At 49.0% G+C, this 21,627-nt stretch overlaps 2 protein-coding genes across 2 annotated transcripts; one reads left to right on the top strand and one right to left on the bottom strand.

Annotated features, from left to right (window-relative positions):
- Positions 1-292: 292 nt before the first annotated feature.
- On the bottom strand, positions 293-14,407 carry SRP68 (signal recognition particle 68). Its single transcript, XM_005526780.3, has 16 exons — positions 14,242-14,407; positions 12,328-12,394; positions 11,719-11,832; positions 10,609-10,804; positions 9,808-9,890; positions 9,491-9,600; positions 9,071-9,153; positions 8,683-8,823; positions 5,286-5,384; positions 4,938-5,002; positions 4,495-4,654; positions 3,743-3,837; positions 3,380-3,509; positions 2,914-2,989; positions 2,053-2,105; positions 293-1,619 (listed from the first exon to the last, which is right to left on the bottom strand). Exons 1-16 carry the CDS (start codon positions 14,387-14,389, stop codon positions 1,392-1,394), a joined length of 1,848 nt encoding a protein of 615 aa, XP_005526837.2. The 5' UTR covers positions 14,390-14,407; the 3' UTR covers positions 293-1,391.
- Positions 14,408-17,736: 3,329 nt separating this feature from the next.
- On the top strand, positions 17,737-21,241 carry GALR2 (galanin receptor 2). Its single transcript, XM_005526781.2, has 2 exons — positions 17,737-18,336; positions 19,592-21,241. Exons 1-2 carry the CDS (start codon positions 17,996-17,998, stop codon positions 20,370-20,372), a joined length of 1,122 nt encoding a protein of 373 aa, XP_005526838.1. The 5' UTR covers positions 17,737-17,995; the 3' UTR covers positions 20,373-21,241.
- The last annotated feature ends 386 nt before the right edge of the window (positions 21,242-21,627 follow it).

The following is a 21,627-nucleotide window of genomic DNA, read 5'->3' on the forward strand; positions in this document are numbered from 1 at the left end:
CTTTCTGAGCACACAGTCCTGTACTTTGAGAACTCACAAATCAGATCAACTTGGAACAAAGAGAACATTCATATTAAAATAATGGGAATTGTTAATTCCCTCCATTCATCTGACATGCACCTTGCAAGGAAAATTCCCAGTACGACAAAAACCCAATAATTCAAAACAGTCCTTCTGTTTCCAACCTTAACTCCGATGCCTTAAAAAGGAGAAAAAACACAAAGTCCAGACAACCAGAACAAACTGTTGCTTCACCTGCCAGCTACAAGCTGAGTGAAAACCCACACAGTGCTGGTGGAATCTTCCAAACGCTTTATTTAGGAACAGTTCTGCCCATGTACTGTGGGGTTTTTCCTGTTGAAGTGATCACAATTATGAAATTATCTGCACTTTCCAAGTGCCCATCCCCATGGCACCTGGGTGCTTTATAAAAAACACTGTCTGGCATGACAGAGATGAATTATCACTCACAAACCTACTGGTCTCCTGTTCCTTATCCCTCATTTCACGTGTAGCTACTGACCAGGGACAAGAAACAAAGCAATAGATGAACTCCAGAAAAAGATCATCTTGTTTTCAGGTAAGGTTTAGATCAGAGACAAAACAAACACCAAGAGACCCAACTTCCCAAGAAGAGCAAGTAGCTATTTCTAAACCACCCATGAAGCTATTTTCCCAGGAAAATACTTTCAGGAATAGGTTCTATACTGTATTTAGGTATTTAACAAAGTGTGTGTATGAATAAAGGGTGCTATTGGCCCAGAGTACAAATTCACCACCACAGCATGAATAACCATCAACATTTGATGTTTGCCATCCTTATTGAAAAGAGGGTCTTTTTTTTGTAATTTCTGAATGTTACATTCTTAAAAAATATAGACTTCTGGGTTGAAAGAGAAGAAGTTGCCCCCTTGGCTACTGTTCCACAGCCATTGTGCAGGAGCCTCACCTTGCTGGTTTAATTCTGCATCTACTTCTGCCTCTGTTTCCCAATTACACCCCAATTTCTTGATTAAAAACCCCCAAATTTTAGTGTCAAATAATGGGTCAGAGGCAGGAATCAAACTGTATCTGTGCCCTGGTCCATAGTAAGTAGATGTGTACCAGCCCTGGACAGGCCACTGATCACAAAACTTCTCCAAGCAGAAAGGAATTTTTCTGTGCTCCAGGTTATTCTCAGCTATTTATAGTGTATGTTTGTTTCTGAGTAATTGTTTGTCTTTAATACACTGGGAGAGAATGTGTGTGCACAAACATAAACACAGGACACAAGGGAGGAGATGGTAAAACTTCCCTCTGTTGGTTTCAGGTGCTGTTATTTGTGTCCTAGAACCTCTTGGAGCTTTTTCTTCAATTACAGAATAAAACCTCTGTTCCTCTGGGGGTCCTGGTTAACTTTTGAATCCAAAAATGCCCTTTATATATCCTGTGAGGCCACTCTTGGCCTTCTGCTCCACCTTGTCCTCCAGAGGAGGGAAAGCAACATGGTTAAGAGCCAGGTCAAAGAACAAGGGTTTGCATGGAATGGGCTGGAATCCTGGTGGGAAGTGCACGAGGCTGACTTGCTTGCTGACCAAGGAAGGATCCAGGCAGAAAGTCTCAAACCGTTCTGAGAGTGGCTGCAAGAGACAGAGGAAGGGACACAAGTTAAATTCCAGTCACATCAAAAGGGTCAAACATCAAACAGGACTGAGCAGCAACTGAGACAAGGGAAGTCCAAGCTCCCTTGTGAGGCCTCTGGGGACTCTGAAAATGATTTAACCTCCTGTCAAAGCACAGCTGCTGGATCTCTGGAAAACCCTCCCATGTGCAGAGAGAAAGCTAAATAAAGCGAGCTGCCACACTGGAAGCTGCAAGCAGCCTCCCAGCTCCTACCCCCCTGTGTCAGGTGCCTTCAGCACCAAGCCTAATAAAATCTCCTAAATACACCAATTGTGACCAAATCCTGATCAATGTGAAATGTCCTGTGTTGTGAAAGATACTCAGGTAACAGGATAAAGGTGATGGTCATTAAGAGCACTGCTGGAATTTGCCAGAGCTCTTGGCTCCTACCTTGCCATCCTTGACCTGAGATGGAGATTCAGTCTCATGAGGATCATTTGCATCTGCAAAATTGAACAAAAGGGGTTAAGAATAATATGCTTGACCTTGGTGTAGAGTAAGATTGTCTCAAGAAGCAGCTGTGCTCCAAGCTTAGCCATGATCCTGGCTCTCTGGGATGCACAGGACAGTATTTTCAGAAGAATCAACTTGATTTCCAGAGTAAGAACCACACACACTCATTTACAGCCAACCCTGCAGTGGTGGAGCTTCTCCTTCACACTGTCATGAGAAGGTCTGGAAAGCTGCACAGACTTTGAGTGAAGCACACAGCAGAAGATGATGGAAACATCCCAGGGGGGTCTGTCAAAGCAACATTAAGGCACTAAAGGAGGCAACACACTACTTGTCCTGGATTTCCAGCAGCAGGCACACCAAAAACAGCAGCCCAAGAAATCACAAACTTCATCCATCCCCCAAAATTCTGTTGACAAGGCTGTCACTGACAGAGAGAACATCACCGCTCTCTCTTAGTTGTTTGCCCAGGCAGGCAAAACTGGGATGAGTAAGGCCAAAGTGTTTGCAGCAAAAAAATGAAACACTAAACTCTTCTGTGCAAATCCCAAAAGGGATGCACATCGCCAGGAAGGGTTTTAACATCTCTGGGCAGGGAGAAACATGCCAATGTCCAGTCATCGCTTGCCTACCTGGACCACACACAGCTAGGAACTGGGGGGAAAAGTATTTTTCCAGAGATTTCATGAATGGTGATGGAAAAACATTTGAACTCCAGAATTTAAATAAAAGGAATGAAATAGCTGGAGGGGCTTTAGTCAAAATATATTAGAGTTCTAGTATAGCTGTGTTACTCACCTAAAATAGCTGCTGCTTGCAAGGAATACTTCTCTGCATTGACTTGAGTGATGAGATCCTGAACATCAGGCAGCTCCTAGAGCATTAAAGAAAACTATTTGAGAGCCTCAAATGTGCCAGCCTAAGAGTCAGAGCAAAGGTAAAACCAGACAGTGTGGTGGTTTCACCCACCCAGAAGGGGAAAAGCTACAGCATTGTGCTTCAGGCACTACAGAAGTTGTATAAGAGAAAATGCACAGGTGAGAAAAAGTGGTAAATTGTTTTGGAGTTGGTGGAATTCTGTCCCTCCTCCAATCAAGTGGCCAGGTGAAGTGTTCCCATGTCACTGGGACTCTGCTATAATGAACATTACTCTTCTCCCTACTTCAAGATCAGTCTTGAATTGTAATGGCCTGGCACCTAATTAACAGTAAATAGTGGGACAGAGCTGCTTCATAAAACTTCAGCTCCAGGACTGAGTTCCTACCTTCAAGCTGTTCCTGTGAGCTCCAGCTCCTGACTGAACCTCACGGGCATATTTCAGCACCCTCTCGTACAACACCAGGGCTTCACTCCATTTCTTTACCAGGACGTAAGACTGGGCAATGAAGAAACACCTGCAACAGTTAAAAAAGCATTCCTGATGTGTTTGTTTTCCACACCTTTTTCCAACTGAAATGACTGACAATAGGAGATATTCTTAAGTTGCAGTGGGCAGTTTCCCTTTAGGAACCAGTCTCAAAGGATAGAGGAAGCTGGATCAAAGGCCTGCACAGCACACAGAGCTGTGGAATTACAACCTTTGGAGGTGTCAAGTGTGCTAAAGAAAACCTGGCTGCTTCCCAGTCACCTGTAAGCTTTGTACACGAGTGTCTTCAATCCAATCTCCTTTTGGAAGTTCTTGTCCTCTTCTAGGCCAGGAAGTTGTGTCAGTTCCACAAGATTCTGTGCAAAAGAGAGTCAGAGTAACAAATGCAGGCATTGCCTTCCTCTGGAATCTGCTGGACTAAGAGAAAGCTGCCCCTTCTGACAAGTCAACAGAACACTCCCAGGGAAATAGTTTCCAGTTTTCTAATTATCAGTTTTCTAACCTTGTGAAGGACTCTCATTGAAACTTGTGCAAGTTGCCCTCAGGACAGACTTCCTGACACAAACAGGACAAAGACTCCTTAGATTTCACATGAACTAATTCTTTCATTAGGCATTTCCCTCTCCCATTCACGACTGAGGCTCCCTCAGTTAACTGCAAAATTATGGGAGAAACTGAGAACCTGCTCAAGTATTTTTAGCTGCTACTCTCCCTGGCCAGCAGAACCTTAAGGCAGCTCTAAGGGTGCTGCACAAGAGTCAGAAAGATTATTTTGAAACTGTATTAGAGTGCACAACGAAGGACACTCATTCAAGAAGCAGGTTCTGCTCATAATTAAAAGAGGTTTTTTTGTGTTTCATGCAGATGTTGAACATCTTTGAGGTACCTGAAGGTACTCAGCTGCTCTTCAGACTTCACGGTAGTTCACTTGCAATGCTGCATTTCTACACTAACTTTTTGTACCAAAGTTTTCTGGTTAGACTGGAGAGTTGGATGTGTTTTCTCAGCACTACCTGCAGGATGATGTCGTAGAGGCGGATGAGGTCCTGCGGTCGCGGCGAGCGCTTGCCGTCCTCGTCGGAGCGCTGCTGCTGCAGCAGGGCCCTCTGCAGGGACTTGGCCATGCTCTCGTTGCGCTTGATGGCCGTGGACAGCTTGATGTAAGTCAAGTAACTGCCAGAGAAAAAGAGAAATCCCATCAGCACTGTCAGAGCTACTCAGACATTACTCTGTGTTCTGAGCTGGTGGCAGGAAAACATCTGTAAGGTCAACATGAGAGTCTGGAGAAAGATGTTTACAAAGCTGCCCGAATCAGATCCTTATCTGTACAGTCATCCTTTGGGATCTTAGAGGCCCAGAACAAAAACCCCATAAAACAAAACCAAACAAAAATAAAATCTTGACATAAGAACATGGCTTCTTCACACTAGCACTGGCAGCAATGTTTGCCTATTACCTGTGTAAGTACTGGATGTTGGACACCTTCCCAGAATCATTTTCCAGAGAGTGTTCTCGCTGCTTCTGTGGGCAGTGGAGAAAAAACACTGCGTGATTTACTTAAAACTGGCAGCCAAGGGACAAAAAACACACAACAACTCAAGGTTTGGGTAAACCATGGAAGCTGTAACAGACTTCTAGGCAAAAGAGGGAGGGCTTCTCCACTGCTATTCCCCACACAAGTTCTGTAGAGAATAAATTCAAATTTTGCAGCTCTTTATTAAAGAAATGCCAGCAAGTTTAACACTACATCAGCCCCAAGGAAACATGGTGTCACTGGAAGTAGAAACTGATGTTTGCTGCTTACCTGGTCTGGTTTCAATTCTTCCCGAACAGCCTGAATGGCATCTCTGCACTCACTGAGTAAAGACTCAAACAAACGTTCTTTTGTCTCCTCATTTTCTGCCTAAGAGCAAAGGAGATTCAAGACAGATCAGAAATCATAACTTTTTCTATGATGCATGAATTATTAAGGAGATTAAACAAAATTTCTCCCAAATTATGTCCATTTTATGACCAATTTAAGATCCATGGGTACTCAGAACTCCAATCTGTGCCTGTCTGCAACATATTCTTGGGGAAAATCTGCCAGAAATTTTGGGGAATGGGGCTGGTGCTGAGAACTGAACAGAAGTGAAGGCCGAGCAGACACAGCTCATGGTCTCAACCCTTCCATCAGTTACCTTCCTTCCCAGCAACTCCCTTCCCTTCCTGGATGGCACCTGCACTGTTCTGAGGCTGGACTGCACTGTGGGAAAGGCCCAGCAACAGAAGAGCTGAGCAGTCCTGAACTGGCAAATTACCAATGCAGACAGCTCTTGTTATGCTGATTTAATTTTTCCCATGTGGTAAGAACATGCAGATGATTATCTTTCCTCCACTCCCACTCCAGCAATGCTCACAGTGGCAATAACTTGCTTGTTTGAAGCATTTTTTACAGTAACCCTATATTTTAGCAGCAGGAGTGACTGAGTGCTTTTCTGCTGTCGCTGTAAGTTTTGTTAAAAAGTGAAGCAGCTTTTGGCCTTCTGCCCCAAAACCAGAACTTGAAAACAACTTTTAAAAAACAAGTTGAAGCCTGATCTCTGCCTCATTTATTGGCATATCATGTACTCAACTAAACAAGCTCCCAAACCCAAACTCAGCCTTCATTCAGATGCTGGGAAGGAAACCAGGTGGAGATTGCAAGACTCACTGATTCAGTAAGAAAAAAATACTCAGAAGCAAACCTCAGCCCCAGAGATTGAAGAATTCAAGAGCACCAGCACCATGTTCTACCACTCCCGTGCCATGTAACAGTGTAACATGAGCTTTGATGCAATAACTTTGCAGTTCAAGTGAATAAAACTGTCTAAAACCACACTCATTTGTTTTCTGTGCAGCTCTACAGTCTCTGCCTCTCCACTTCCCATGTTCACAAACCAAATCAGTAATGCTATTTTTACCCCCTCAGAAAGCCTCAGGTATCCTGTGACGGAGGCAGTTTTTGGGTTTGGGTATTTTTAAGATTTGCTGTGAGAATTTTTAAGGTGGGACTGACTCCTGAGAATAACCAGAGACGAGTTTGACTGCATTCTCAACCTCACCCAGAGCAGCACAGCAATTTCACTGTAAGCACAAAAATGAAAACAGACATGGCCAGATCATCATTCAGGCACAAACAGGGCAAGGGCTGGGCCCTGCAGTGAAACAAAGGCTTTCCTTTCCAAGCAAAAACTCCTTAAGCTGATTCTATGCATAAATACACTTGTTCTGATTTGGGAGATATCAGCTCATAGGACTGAGACACAAGTGCTACAGCTGGTGATTCAACTGCCCTGACAGAACTGAACAGCTCATCTTAGAAGGTTCACAGAAACCAATCCCACTGAACCCAATTCCAAAAATGTGGAGTGCTCAGCTGTCTGATTTCCTTTGGTCTAAACTACTGTGTAACATCTCTGACAGTTATTACCACCCACTTTTGCTGCAATCTAGAGATGAGCACAGAATCCTTGAGGCAATACCAGGTAGGAGCACACCTGTGTCATGCTGCCCTGCAACCTCGTCACTTCTACCTGGTGAGAGCCAATGGGCCCTCAAAGCTGTGCCTTCAAATCTACAAAAGGACTGACATAAGCAATTTTAAACCTGGATTCCAGTTTCAGTTTGGCTTATTTGTTCTGTTCCTTCCATTACCAATAACGAACCAAAGGCAACAGTATAATTGCACTGGAAGACTCCATTTTTACACAAACCAGACTGGTTTTACTCCTAATTAAACCCTGCAGAGCACTGCTGTTATGTCAGGTTTCAGCTCAGTGAAGATGAGCAGAAAGGTACCAATGATCCCAGGAAGCACAATTCATTTACCTGAAGCTGGACTACCCATCACAGCTGACAAAACTCCAGAACTGGTGCCAAAAAAGCAAGTTTTATCCCTCTGGGAATGCAAATAGTGCTGCTGCATGCTCAGCTCTCACCAGTCCACTCAACTCCTCTGTTTAGTCAGAGCTTCCCAGGAATGCAAAGCAAGATGAGAACAAATTCAGGCTGTTCTGCCACTACTTTAGAGAGCAACTGAACTGAAAAAGTCCAACTGTTGGCTTCCAGGATGGAAGTTAAACAAGGGAACGCTGAACTCTGAGCTGTACTTCCACCTGCTGGCCACACTTAGGTGCTTCCTGAAACCAAATCCATTCAGCAATGTCCAATTCCTAACACAATTGGTAACACTCTGGTTTCCCACCCAGCCTGTTTCCTACCCAACCAGTAGGATCCTGTTTAGCCTACTCACACCATCCCCTGCTCTGGTCTAACCCCTCTGTATGGTTTTTGTTTTATCATTTATATTTTTATTTATCTTTATTATTCTCCTGGTGATAAAAAGTTTTTAATAATGCAAAAATCCCATTTTTAGTGGCAATAGTTATTACTGAAGATCCTTTCACTGTCTCTTCAAACTCTGAGTGTGTATGCAGCCACTGAAAAGCAGGATATCCCATCTGGTCACCGTTTCCAAGGGAAAAACTACACGTGGAAAACTTGACTACAATACTAAAGACAAGCATAGTATGTGCCACTGCAAGTTCCAGTGAGCTGGACTTCAATGATCCTTCTGAATCCTTTCCAACTCAAGATATTCCATTATTCTATGAAGTGTTTCAGAACCATTACATGTGAAATTGATTTACATCCTGACATTTAGTAATCCACTTCCTGCTTTTGAAGATTTCCTGAAGTCAGTAAGAGACTGGAATAGATGTCATAGCACCTGCTACACCTGGCAAATGGCTATTTGTTGCTGAAGAAAACATGGTCAATATATATCTTTTTTTGTTTTGGTCACTCTGAAGCCAGAGCGTTTGAGAAAGATGCTTAAAGAAATTAGGAGAGTAATTCAAAACCAGTTACTCTTAAAACACTAACTTCATTTCCAAGTGACGTACTAATAATAATGGTTATCACCCTGCTGCTGGAAGGCAGCACAGAATGTTCCAAGGAGCAGGAATACTCAGATCAGATCTCCCAGACTCCTCTACTCAGCAGGCTGTGAGAGCTGACACTTCAGCTTTGAGTTACCATCAGTATTCCCCCACTTTCACCTTTAGCCTTCCTGCCCCAAGTTTGAAACAAATTAGTTTAGTCAAAAGCCTTTAGTTCAGGTAGCAGGTATTGCACAGAAGATGGTTAGAAGGGCAGGATGGAGAGGGCTGCTGGGCTACCTGAGCGATCGCTGCCTCGTTGTCAGCCAGCCCCAGCAGGAAGATCCTCACTTTGTCAATCTTCACTGGGACAGTTCTCCCTCTCCACTCCACCTCGCTCATCGTGGCTGCCTGCTTTGCCCGAGTCTGGGTGATCAGTGCCTGCACAAAACACATTGAGCTTAGGAGCTTGAACTTACAGGGATGCAAAACTGAACCTCCTGAATTCATGTTAGACTTGACAATTTTGAAATCAAAGGGCTTTCTGGGAAAGTGTTGTTTCCCACAGAGCTTAGGCTTGCTTGCTCACTTCTGTTCTATTCTGGCTCTTGAACAGTTTGCTGCAGCAATATTCATGCTCAGCCCAGTAATAATGAGTATTTCAAGCAGAGGCATGCAAACAAATTACCTCCAGTTTTTCTGCAAGAAGACCTTCAGTGCCACCAGACCTCAGTCTCATCTGCATCAACTCATTCATGGCAGACTGGTCACCTGAGAGAATCGACAAATTGAGATCACAATTCCATTTTACTTCAAAATTACTTCCATATACACCAAAACTAATAATTAGGTTTTATACTGGCAGTTTAGGGACAAGCTTGCAATTCCATTCTGTCTTCAAAGGCAAGCTACCACAAACTGTTACTCCTGTCTTTCTACATATAACCACAAGTGTTGTTGCAAAATGAGGCCCTTTTTGCATTGCTAAACTGTCCCAGAACACATGCAGAATTTGCCCAAAATATTATGGCCTCAATGTCACTTAGACCAGGGTTTAACTAAATCAATATTGCTTTCCTGTGAACAGATGAGGCCCCCCTTCCCTTACCAATGTTGTAGGCACAGTAGCGGATGTTGGGTGAGATCTCCTCCACACGCTGGTTATACAGCACAGCTTGTTCTTCTGTGAAGGCATTGGCCAGCTTTTCATAGATGGTCCTACAGCAAAGGACAAATATTGACACTGCAGTGTGTCACTTGTGAGGTGCTATCCTAAGGGAACAGTTTGTGTCTGCGCTCTGGAGGATGCTATTTCTTCAGCAGCACCTCCCAGTTAAGCACAATTAACTAAAAAACTCAAGAGAGTTGCCAGAGTTGCTTTATGTAACTGATCTAACACTATTTACTGAACAAAGAGGGACTCACTTGCATTTGTTGAAAGCCTCCATTGCTGCCTTCCACTCCTGGTGCTCGAAGCGAAGCATCCCGGTGAGATAAGCCATGTACGCCTGCACACAGAGTGAGGGCAAGGTCACTTCCCCACCATCCACAGCCTAATTAGTGCCACCTTTAGCATGAAAGCTGATGTGACTCCTGCAGTGAGTGACTAAGCTTTGCCATTTTCATTGGGGCTTCCCACAGAAAACAATTGATTTGGATGACAGGTTACAGCTACCTACCTCTTCTCCTTTAATTGTCTTTGCTACATTTCTAAGGAACCACAGAATCATAAAATGGAATCACATAATGGAATGGATTAGGAAGGAGCTTAAAGATTATCTAGCTTCAAACCCCCTGCCATGGACAGGGACACCTTCCTCTAAACAAGGTTGCCCAGAAATCAAAGCAAAGATATTTTTTGTTTGTTATGCAATGACCCACTGATGTCACAAAACTTTTTTTCCCCCAGCAATATGCTATACAATGGCAGTTTAACTGAGTACAGCACTGCAGCCCCTTGCTCAAGGAGGTCACAACAGTTGTTTCCTGTTTTCCAGGAACTGAACCTCCAAATCTTGCGTTCTAGGTGGCTACTTCAGCACATTTAACAAAAAGGTAACTCAGCAGGTAAGCACTTTCTTGGGCTGTGTTGCACAATCTTAGCCACCCCAAATTCTTTGAAATTTTATTATCTACTGAGAGAGAGCAATTATTTCTTCACCCCAAATTCCAAAGGTTTCTTGTTCAGCCTTTGCTGTATAACAAGATGAAAGTATCAGTGCTTACCTGAGCTTCCAGCTTTGTCTTAGCATCCACCCTGTTGCTCTCACAGAGCCTCTCCAGCTCCTCGGCGTGTTTGACAGCCTTGCGCAGCCGCGAGAGCAGATGGAAGCGCTTGCGGGGCTCTGTGTTGGCCTCCTGCTTCAGCTGCATGGCATAGCTCCAGGCCCTCTCTGCATCCATCAGGATCAGCAGCAAATACCTGCAGGGTGCAGGAGGGTCCATGGAACAGTAATGAGACTCAGACAAGAGTTGCATCACCACCAGTTCTTTGCCATTTGGCCTGCCAACTTCAGTAACAGAAGTTTAGCTTGGTTAGATGAGGCAAGATGTTTTTACTTCTTAAAGTTCTAAGCCCACAAAGTCTTATTATTCCTGACTGGTTCCTGCTGTGTTTCTCACTCAGAAGTGTAATTACCCCACTGAGGTAGAGAATTAGGTATCATTCTGTAGTACCACAGACACTACAAAGACATGGGATTCATCATTTTAGGCCACTCTTCAAACTGGTTCAATATGTTCTTTACAACACAGGTGAATGCAGCATCATGTGCTGTTTTCCCACAAGAAAAGACCAGACGGGAAACATTTCAAGTATTCCTAAAAGATGGGAAGTGAACCCAAAATCCTGGCTATTCTCCACATACTCTGTCAGATGAGCATTCTGTCAAATTTAGAAGATTTCAGTAAAACTTGCAGTGTAATATTTCTGTTCAAACAGAAGGGATTACATCTCCAACCACAACCTTGTTGGCTACACCCTTTACATTAAAAGCACTCCCATGGCTACCTTGCAACAGACCTGAATAAACATTTCCTCTTCAATGTCAAAGGAATCCACTGATTATGAAAAGAATCAATTTTAGCAACTATGAGGGAAGAGAAGGAACAGGCTGTTGCTGCTCCTTCCTCTCCCACTGGTTGAAGCTGGATCTGAGCAGTGTCTCTTGCACCTGCACTACAGCCTGAACTTTTATTAATATCAACAACAAACATCTCTGAAAATAAATGCTTTGGATGATATTGCACAGAATAGTTTTCCACCTTCAACAGAAACTAATGAAGGGAAACTCTTCAGTAACATACTGAATTCTCAATTCCATCCAGTCCCTGTACCTGTTGTCTGAGAGAATCTCTTCAGTTACTTTCTTCCCAGTGAACTTGTGCCTGTTGCCCATTTTGAAGTTGAGAGTTTTGCGGAGCCGCCTCAGCCTGCGGGAGCAATAACCCCTAAAAAAGGATAACCACAGTCAGTTTGGCCAAAGGACAACTTTGTTTCTGTTTATTGCTCTATCCAAGTAGAAAAAAAAAAAAGACTAAAGGCTGTACCAGGCAAATGTCTTAACAATTAAAACTCCAAGTGTGACATATGGTAGCCCAAAAACTACCCGTAAAGCAGTAATTAACAGAAAACAAGGTAAGAAGACACATAGTTATTAATGATCTTTAAAAATCAGGGTGATGTGTTCATTACTAACTGGTTTACGTGTGTTTATTGAGCACTGAGTTCTGGAGGAGTACAGTGCCTATCAGGAGGTGTGAACACAAGCTCCTATGGGCAGTGGAGATGCAAGAGCCAGTCTGCACAGCCACACCACAGTACAGCCATGGGAGATCAGCACACACGGCCTCAGCTAGAACAGCCTGGCAGATGGGCTTTGTTGCCTGCTGTGGGGGGGGTTACAATTTAAATAAAGCCCCAGGAGCAGCTCTCCTAAGACTCACCTGTACCTCTGGAAGTCCCCATGCCTCAGGCCGTGCTGCTGCTGCGACTCCTTCACGATCTGCAGGACTGTGGCTCGCGTTAAGGCACACTCACAGTGCAGCTGGCACCAGCTCCTCCTTCCACCCCAAAATAACAGCAGGGAACCCCACAGATCCCATGAGACAAACGCACTTCAAACACTGGGGCAGCCCAAAACCTCCTAAAAGCAGAGGGATGAGGGAGCTGATGGTTCTAAATCACCTCATGAGTCCACAGCTCCCTCCAGAGCTCCTGACCGTCAGCAGAGACCAAGACAAACCTCAAGCACCTCCTCCTACAGACATCCACAGGAGTGCTGCTGTCACCAGAGTTCAATTTGGGATAAGCAGCTGTGCCGAAAGACCCATCCAGGATAATACACCTGACTGCCCAGCCTGGCTGCAGGACCTCCCCAGCAACACTTGTGACACAGTTTTGTAGAAAAAACCACCCTGAATAGAATCACTGCTGCATCCCCAGCACAGCTTCCATAAACAAAATGCCTTCTGAGCACAGAACCTCATAAAAAGTGTTTTTGGAAATAACTCCAGGGCTAATTTTCTCATTTTTTCAGCAGATTTCTAGTCTTGCTGTACATTGCTATAACAAGTATCTGTGACGTGAAGCACTGCCCTGTGACCTGGGGCACCATCACTCCATCCAGACTCCACATCTTTCAATGTTGCAGAGTTTTTGCAGAGTTCCTGCACTTCCTTTATTCCCTCAGTTATTCCTACCAAATAAAACCATGCCACATTCCAGTAAATCTGATGTTCTTCATTCAGTTTACAAGTTATTTTGTGAAATGAAATCTCTACCACAAACAAGAAATCTCTGTGCTATATATAATCATATCCTAAAACTTCCCTTTCAAGCTTTACCAAGCCTTTAAAGAAAGCCCACAACACACAACCAGACTGTACAACAAGCCAAACAAAAGAAAAACTATAACTATACCTAAAGAAACCACCAAACATTTAAAGTTTAAAATGCCAGATATCTATCGAAGTGTTTTCTTAGGACTACACCTAAATGAAAGTCCCTGAAGTCTTAAAAACCTGCACCAATAGTTATTACACTGAATTATTCTACATCTGCAGAACAATCAAGTCGAACTGCAATATCTCAACACAGCCCTCCTCATCCTTGCTGTCTACCCAAGATGTTTTTCAGACTCTTTTTTTATCCCGCAGTTACTTGCTGAATTCATATCCCCTGAACTTTTTAAGACATTTCCAACATTCCCAGGGCAATTGCTATGTCTGCATCTTACTCAACAGTCACTGACTACACACCTACCATATGCCACGTGGAAAACTGAAACCTGATTTCCCTCGGGTTTCCCTCTGACCCAGAAGATAAAACTCAGCTCTATCACAGCTGTGCAGCTGGACTGGTTTCACATCCAAGTTTCACCTACAAAACCTTCGAGCTTTACACGCCGAGATTTCAGAAGCACTAGATGTGCAGGTGACCATCTGTCACCTCAGCGCATCTGTTAAGATATTTTTATATATTACTGTTCACTTCAAGCTGCAATATCACCACGAGTAGCTCACGGGTGACCTGCTCTTACCCTAAAGCACACGGCCCAGCACACAGCTCCGCTGTGCAGACTGACGCCGGCCGTCACGCGGTTTGGAAGGGGAATTAGCACAGGCAGAGCGCAATTCCATAAATCAGGAAAGCCAGGCTGACCTGTTTCATCCAAACCAAAACCCCACGCAGGCCCAGGCCAGCGCCGCCCGCATGTCCAGGGCCGGGCCGGGGGTGAGCGCCCGCTGCCCGCCGTCCCTGCCCGCCCGGGCCCTGCGAGCCCCTCGCTGCCGCCACGTCCCCCCGCCGCCCACGGGGCCGGGCCTGCCACGTCCCCCCGCCGCCTCTGCGCAGGATGCTCTCCAGGCCCAGGCTATCGCCGAGGCCGCCGGGCTGCGGCGCCGCCGGCCGCTCGTTCTCCTTGTTGTCCTTGCCGTCCTTGTGGTCCTTGTTCTCCTCCGCCCCGGCCCCGCGGCCGCCGCCGCCCCCCTGACGCTCCGCCGCCATCTTGCTCCGGGGCCGCGGCCGCGGTGCACCGCGGGCGGGGGGGCGGCGCGCGCGGCCGCGCGGGGGCCGCCGGGAACGGGGAGGACCCGGGGGGAGCCCGGGAGCGGGACCGGGACTGGGATCGGGATCAGGAGATCCCGGCAGCCTCCCGGGGCTGTGCCTCACCCGGGGTTTGTACATCCCCCGGCCCTCCTGCCCGTGTCCCGCTCATCCATCCCGCACTGAGCCCCCCAGCTCCGTCACGGTGCTCTGCCCCAAGGCCACCCCTCAGTGCTGACCCCAAAATCAGAGTCACCATCCTCACCTCTGCCGCGCTCACCCCCCGCAGAATTGACCCCCCTACCCCAAAATCAGCCCCTAAGCTCACCCTTCTCAATCCTTTCCCACTCATTCCCCTCGACTGACCCCCAACTCAGTCCCCAGGGCCATCCTCCCCACCCTGGCCCCCCAGATTCCCTCACGCAGCCCAGGATGACCCCACAGCCGGCGATGCTGTTGCTGCTGTCCCTCCCCGGTGCTCTGGCAGTCCCGCGGATCCTCTCCATCCATCCATCCATCCATCCCTTTGCCCCTTCCCGGGACACCGGAGCCTGCTGCTCTGGGCAGCCCTTTGGGAGAGGGGGTTTAAATCCCCCCAGGCTCAGCCCCAAAAACAAAACCTCCCACCTCCAGCCGCCTTAACCCCTTGGGGCTGTGTACCTGGTAAAAGAAGAGACTGCAGTTACCTCACATAATCCTGTTGTATTTCATGGTGTGGGCATGTAAGACCAGGTCATTTTGCACATGGGCTTGAATACTTCCTTCAGGACAAACACCAAACTTATTTGAGCACCTAATGGTAATATTTACATAAACCCTTATAAGTACAAACTGCCCCAGGAGCTGCTTGCGCTGGGCTCATGTCCCCAGACCCATCTTTGCCAGCCTGGCTGCACTTTGCTGTCACACTACAAGAAGCAATTTGGTTCCTCTCCCCTTCCAAAGGCTCAGCTGTGACCTGTTATTCCTGATTTCAAACTTCTCCTTTCCTCTCATAGACAGCAAAGCTCAAAGGGGAGGGGGGGAATAAAATAAATAAAAAATCAACCATGTCCTCAAGTTGCAGCTTTCTGTGCAAATCTTTTAAACTGTCTGCTCCAGGCTCCAAATCCATCTCCCAGGGATTTGTTCCCTATCTGAACCAAACCATGCTCCAGGATGATGCTGAACTAAGCAGGCACTGCAATTAAAGCCTATTTTACAAAGAACAGCTCCTCTCTTGCAGCTGTGGTGGTTCAGACAGGCTTGGCTTAGGCTGGCACGGCAGCACCCAACCTCAGGCTCACAAAAAAAACCCCCAAAGGACCTATTCCAGTGTCAGGACAGCTACCACGTGTGGCACAGGCACATTTCTGCCACACCACCTTTCTTTCACACTGACACAAAGCTTTGCTGCTCCTCTGGATTCCTCTGGATTCTGGAAATGGGAGGATAAAACCATCAGCCACCGCCTGGGTGTGTAAATTCCTCCTGCAGAGGCAGCTCTGCTCTCTCCCAGGGCAGGGGGACAGGAGGATCACACAAACCTGCAGCCCCTCATGGAGCAGAGCCTTGAGAGGAGCCTTGCAGCAAGGCTGAGCTGCCTTTGGTGTCACAGGGGTTGCTGCAGAGAATAAATCCACAGAGTTACAGGCTCCAGGCCCTCACATCTCTCTGTCAGCCTGCAAGGGCTGAGAGCCTCACAGCGTGCATTTTCCTATTGGTTTTGGCCAGAGGATCTTGCTTTTGGGGATCTGGATCATCCTCCTGCACCCCTGCCCAAATAACCCATCTGTGTCTCAGGACAAGAATTTATTTTGCTGCTATTTATTTTTATCCTGCTATTTTCGAGTTTTACTGATGTTTGGGAAGAAACAGTGTTTTCCCTCATTTTGTTTTTTAACAGTCTCACTCTGCAGGCTGACCAAAGCTCCAGTGAGACCAAAGACACCACCAGCACCATCACCCAAACACCCTGTGGTATCTGAGGATACAGGGCAGGTCCCACAGGGTGAAACCTCCTGGAACTGGGGCAATTCCCACATGGTAGAACCTCCCTGGGGCCAGGCTTTCCCCACGAGTTATCCCAGCAATCTCCATGCTGGTGGCTGGGGATGTGGCACGGGAATGGCTCCCTGAGGATGTGTGGCCAGCCTGGGATCAGGAGAAGAAGGCAGAGCTGTGCTTTTTCTCCCCAGCTCCGCACTCCTGTGGGGCGGCCGATTTTCCGCTGTGCTGCTCCGAATTGCCTGCTTTTCCCTGTGGGATCAGGAACACGGAGCATCCTCACACCAAAGAGGTCTGTTCACCTCCCCACGCACCTCCTCCAAACGGGAGCTGGTTTTGTGGGGCTCCCTGTGGGCAGCCGAGGGTGAAAAGGGCTCCGTGTGCTGTGGTGGCAATATCACAGGGCTGTGAGTGTCCCCAGAGCTCCCAGCACGACAGGCTCAGCTCTGAACGCCCATTAAGAGAACTGAGAAGCTGTGGAGTGAGTTACAGGAGTAGTCGATGCATTAAATATTTCTCTCTCCACAGGAGCAAAACAAGGTAGGCTGGGGTGAGGTCAGACGAAGAGCCCTGGCAGAGCTGATTGCACCGGCCGGAATCAAGAGTTCCATCTGTGCAGGACCAAAAAGGCAATTTTGCAGGAAAAGAAGGCACGGCATGAAAAAGATTTGTTCCCGCTGCAATGTATCACGCTTCTCACCCAGCCGTGGGGAAAAATACAGTTTCTCCTGAAAACTGCGCTCACCTCGGCTGTTTTGGTGCGAGGATTTGGCTGCCCGCTGGACAATGTGGACACATTCTCAGAGGACCCCCATTCCTAAAAACCAGCCCTGGAGACCCTGGGGTAGAACAAACCCTTTTCCAATGACTACTGAAGGGGGAGGAGATAAGAAAACCCCCGCAGACGCCTCACTTTGGGTGCCCAGCTCCCTTTTGGGTGCCCAGCCCCTCCGGGGGGGTGACAGCACTGACATTTTACCCCAGCCCAGGGCAAACCCGGCCCGAGCTCCTCTGCCGGGCGCTTCCCCGAGGGGAGCGGGGTCGGGATCTGATGCGCGGGGCCGGGCGGGAGCCGCGCCCCGGACCCCCCCGGGCCCCCCCGCCCCGCCGGCGCACGGAGAGCGCCGGAGCCGCCCCGCCGGAGCCCCCCCGAGCGCCCGCGGGCTCCCGCACACCCGGAGGAGGTGAAGGGCGCTCGGCTCCCCCGCATCCCCGCCGGGATCCCAGCACGCTCCCTATGCACCCCCTGTTCCCGTGCATCCCTTCTGTGCTCCCCCCAGCGTGCTCTCTGTGCACCCCCTTTCCCTCTTGCATCCCTACTGCACTCCCCACCGCTCCTCTTTTCCTGTCCACCTCTTTCCTTTGCATCGCTGGTGCTCTCCTCACTGACCTTTCCCTACACCCCCTTTCCCTTTTCCTCCCTTTCGCGCTGCCCAGCGCGCTCTCCCTGCACCCCCGTTCCCGTGCAATCCCTGGTACACCCCACACTGATTTCTCTGTGCACCCCGTCACCCTGTGTGCCCCGCCGGTGCCTTCTCCACGCCCGCTCCCCCCTCTGGCCCTGTCCGTGCACTCCCGGCCATGAACGGCTCGCTGGCGGGCTCTGGGGGGGGCTGGCAGCCCGAGTCCGTCATCATCCCACTCGTGTACCTCGTCATCTTTCTCGTGGGCACGGTGGGCAACAGCCTGGTCCTGGCCGTGCTGCTGCACAATGGGCAGGTGAAGAACACCACCAACCTCTTCATCCTCAACCTGGGAGTGGCTGACCTCTGCTTCATCCTCTTCTGCGTCCCCTTCCAAGCCACCATCTACACCCTGGAGGGATGGGTGTTTGGGCCCTTCATGTGCAAGGCTGTCCACTTCTTCATCTACCTCACCATGTACGCCAGCAGCTTCACCCTGGCCACCGTCTCCCTCGACAGGTAGGAAAGGGAATTGGGGGGGAGGGAGGCTCCCCTTCCTCTGGATCCCACCGGGGCAGAGAGGGGACAAAATCCCCTGGAGCTAAATTCTGACTGCTGTGATCTCTGGGGGAATCAAGGAGCATTTCCCAGTTGATGTGTGCAAGGAAGTGCAACCACCCAATATGAGGTCCTGCAGAGGGCTGGATGGGGATCCCTGGCCCCAGTGCCCAGATGGAGGAAGCTTTCAGACCCCAAAGCTGTAGGACTGGGATTTATCCACTGGCCCTGGCAGTGAAGTTAGGATGAAAAATGAGAAAGAAGCAAAGCTCAGTCCCTGTGCAGCTCTGGCTCTTCCTGGGATGCACGGAGAGAGCCCCTACCCTCCCAGCAATCCCCAGTGAAGCAGGCAGACCCTGAGGAGAAAAAGCACTGGGATGTTTGAGCCGAGACACTGATTTTCTCACCCTCCTCTTCTATTAGCAAAAAACCCCTTTCTGTCCTGATGCAGTCCCTTGTCCCAGTGATTATCCCAGCCCATTCCAGGGTGGGTTTTGCTGGGAAGCCTGTTGCTCCTGCCTGTGCTTTACCTCAGTCCCTGCCTCTGCAAGGGCTGGCGAGTTATGACCCTGGGAGCTCCTGGTGCTGCTCCACTCAGTGCCCAAAACCTGTGAGATGGGATGTGAGAAGCCCGTATTCCTGTCCCCTGGGTGGCCCTGGAGCCTGGCTGGATGTGTCCTGCTATCCCAGCACCCCCAGGAGCTAAAACACATCCAGGGGCTGTCTCTCCCCCTGTATCCCACAGAGCAGAGGGAACAGATGTGTTGAGCAGGGGAGGGCCTGCACAAGCCTCAGATCTGGCTGCAATTAAGGGACCAGCTAATTACAGAACTGGAAAGGGGGGATGTGCTCTCACATGTGCCAGTACAAGGAATGCTGTGTCTGGGGATCCTGGGCACTTGCTCTTGCTTTTGTATCCTCACTGCTCCAATCTGTGCCAGACAGTGATGGTCAAGTGAGGGTCTGCTGGATTAGAGGAGGGACAGAATGGGACCATCCCCATTGTCCCCACAACCACTGCTAAGAGCAGAAGCTGAAGGGGCAGGGGCAGAGAGAGAATCTTCCTCAATCCTTTGTGCTAAGGAACACCAGGGAATCTGTTGTGTTACTAACTGCCCTGGAAAGCTCAAATCCATTTCTCCAATCTGCTCCTGGCAATGCCGTCTCTGTGCCCTCCCCAGGACTGCAGCCATGTCTCTCTCCCTTTCCCATGCAGGTATTTGGCCATACGATACCCCCTGCACTCCAGGGAGCTGAGGACACCCAGGAACGCCCTCCTGGCCATTTGTCTCATCTGGGGGCTCTCCTTCATCTTCTCGGGCCCTTACCTCAGCTACTACCAGGAGTTCCAGCTGGCCAACCTGACCGTCTGCCATCCCATCTGGGAGATCTCCCAGCGCAAGATCATGGACATCTGCACCTTCATCTTCAGCTACATCATCCCCGTGCTCATCCTGAGCCTCACTTACGTGCGGACTATTCGCTACCTGTGGCGGTCCGTGGACCCTCTCCAAGACATGTCTGAGTCCAAGAAGGCCAAGAGGAAGGTCACCAGGATGATCATCATTGTCGCCATCCTGTTCTGCCTCTGCTGGCTGCCCCATCACCTGGTCATCCTCTGCGTGTGGTTCGGGTACTTCCCCCTCAACCACTCCACGTACGTGCTCCGCATCCTCTCGCACGTCATCTCCTACGCCAACTCCTGCGTGAACCCCATCGTCTACGCCCTGGTCTCCAAACACTTCCGCAAGGGCTTCAAGAAGATCTTCAGCTGCCTCCTGCACAAGAAGGCAGCGCACAAGGTGCACGTGGCCCAGGCCACCAACACTGTCAGCACGCTGGAGGCAGAGCTCAGTGAGGTGACCCAGCTGAGCGATGCCCTGCCCGGCCGCTCCGCCGCACGCTGCAGGGTCCCCGCACAGCCCTGGGGGGAGGCAGAGCTGGTGGGACAGCAGCAGAGAGCAGATGGCTCCTCTGTCACCTTCAACATCAGCTAGCAGAGCTTCCTCCCACCCCACGGCTTTGCAGTCTCCTGCAGCATTGCAAGCCTGGGGCTGGGCTACGTTTTGGGTTGAAATGGGTCCAGTTGAACCCCTTTCATTCAAATACATCCAGATTTCATAACCGTGATGCTGCTGATACAAACTCAGCCAATAAACAACCAAGGACAGGATTTGCTTCCACCAAGCACTTGCTGAGAGCAGAGAGATCAAGCCCAAAAATCCACTGCCATGTGTGAACACCTGTTCCTCTGTCATGGACGAACTTCCTATCGCATCTACACCCAGACCCTGTGGAAAGCTTTGGCCCCTCTGACCAGCACAGCACCTGGAGTTAATGGGTGCACTTTTAGGGACATTTGGAAAGTCTTGGATTGTTTGTGTCCTAGTTTAGGAGCTGCATCCTGGGGCAGCACTGGGCACAAACCCAGCTCAGGTAGGAAAATCCAGAGTGAAGCACAGAAGGTCACTGAGGACCAAGGGGAGGGAGGTTGTTTGCCAGGGAAGCACAGCCATGGACCCATGGTAGGGGAAGGATTTTAATGCCTTTGGACAGCTTGGGGACAGCTCAGCATCTCAAGCAGGCAAGGAGACAAGCAGGGCACTGACACTGCTTCCCTGAGGCAGGACAGTCAGGGCTGTGTGAGAGCTGGGGGTGCCCAGCGAGCCAGGGAAGCCACAATAAAGCTCCTCCATCCCACCTGCCGTGTCCAGCTCCTTTGAGAAGCCCCACAGCTGCAACAAAGGAGAGGCTGGAGGGTGGTGGGACCTGGATGCAGGGAAGCTGAGGGGGGATGGAGGATGTGGGTGATGCCCAAGCACATCCCTGGAGGGGAGCACTGCAGCACAGGAACACCACTGCTGAGTGCAGCTGCCCTCAAGAGGCTGCTGTGATTCACACTCCCACCTCTTAACCCTGCAAAGACTCCACGGGTGCCTGAGCCCTGTGACTGCCACCAGCTAAGAGCTTTAAGTGAACACCTTCCTTTTCCTTGCCAGAAGAGCATCACCAGACTAGGATCAAGCCACCCTTTTGAAAACCCTGTGGCAGAGCACAGGCAGAGGTGGTGGTGAAAGTGCAGGGGAGCTGGGATGAGCTGTGCTGTGCATCCCTACAACTCCCAGCTGTGTACCCCAACAGCCCCCACGAAGGCCATGTCTCTCTAAACTGCCATTACAGAGGCTCTGTCTGCAGAGAATGTTGTGAGTCCCCACAGCAGAGCTCCCCAGGACTGCGATGGGTACTTCTGTC

This window comes from Pseudopodoces humilis, chromosome 21, assembly GCF_049639895.1.
Source record: "Pseudopodoces humilis isolate 2021_Gansu_Grassland_sample_001 chromosome 21, ASM4963989v1, whole genome shotgun sequence".
NCBI classification, from domain to species: Eukaryota; Metazoa; Chordata; class Aves; order Passeriformes; family Paridae; genus Pseudopodoces; species Pseudopodoces humilis.

Bases quoted from the DNA above. Each gene is read 5' to 3' on its own strand.
- SRP68 (XM_005526780.3), bottom strand. From the start codon at position 14,389: ATGGCGGCGGAGCGTCAGGGGGGCGGCGGCGGCCGCGGGGCCGGGGCG. The intron at 10,805-11,718 runs GTACAGGGACTG...TGCACCCTGCAG, and splicing joins GAGATTCTCTCAGACAACAG to GTATTTGCTGCTGATCCTGA. The intron at 4,655-4,937 runs GTAATAGGCAAA...TTTCTCTGGCAG, and splicing joins AACATCCAGTACTTACACAG to TTACTTGACTTACATCAAGC.
- GALR2 (XM_005526781.2), top strand. From the start codon at position 17,996: ATGAACGGCTCGCTGGCGGGCTCTGGGGGGGGCTGGCAGCCCGAGTCC. The intron at 18,337-19,591 runs GTAGGAAAGGGA...TTTCCCATGCAG, and splicing joins GCCACCGTCTCCCTCGACAG to GTATTTGGCCATACGATACC.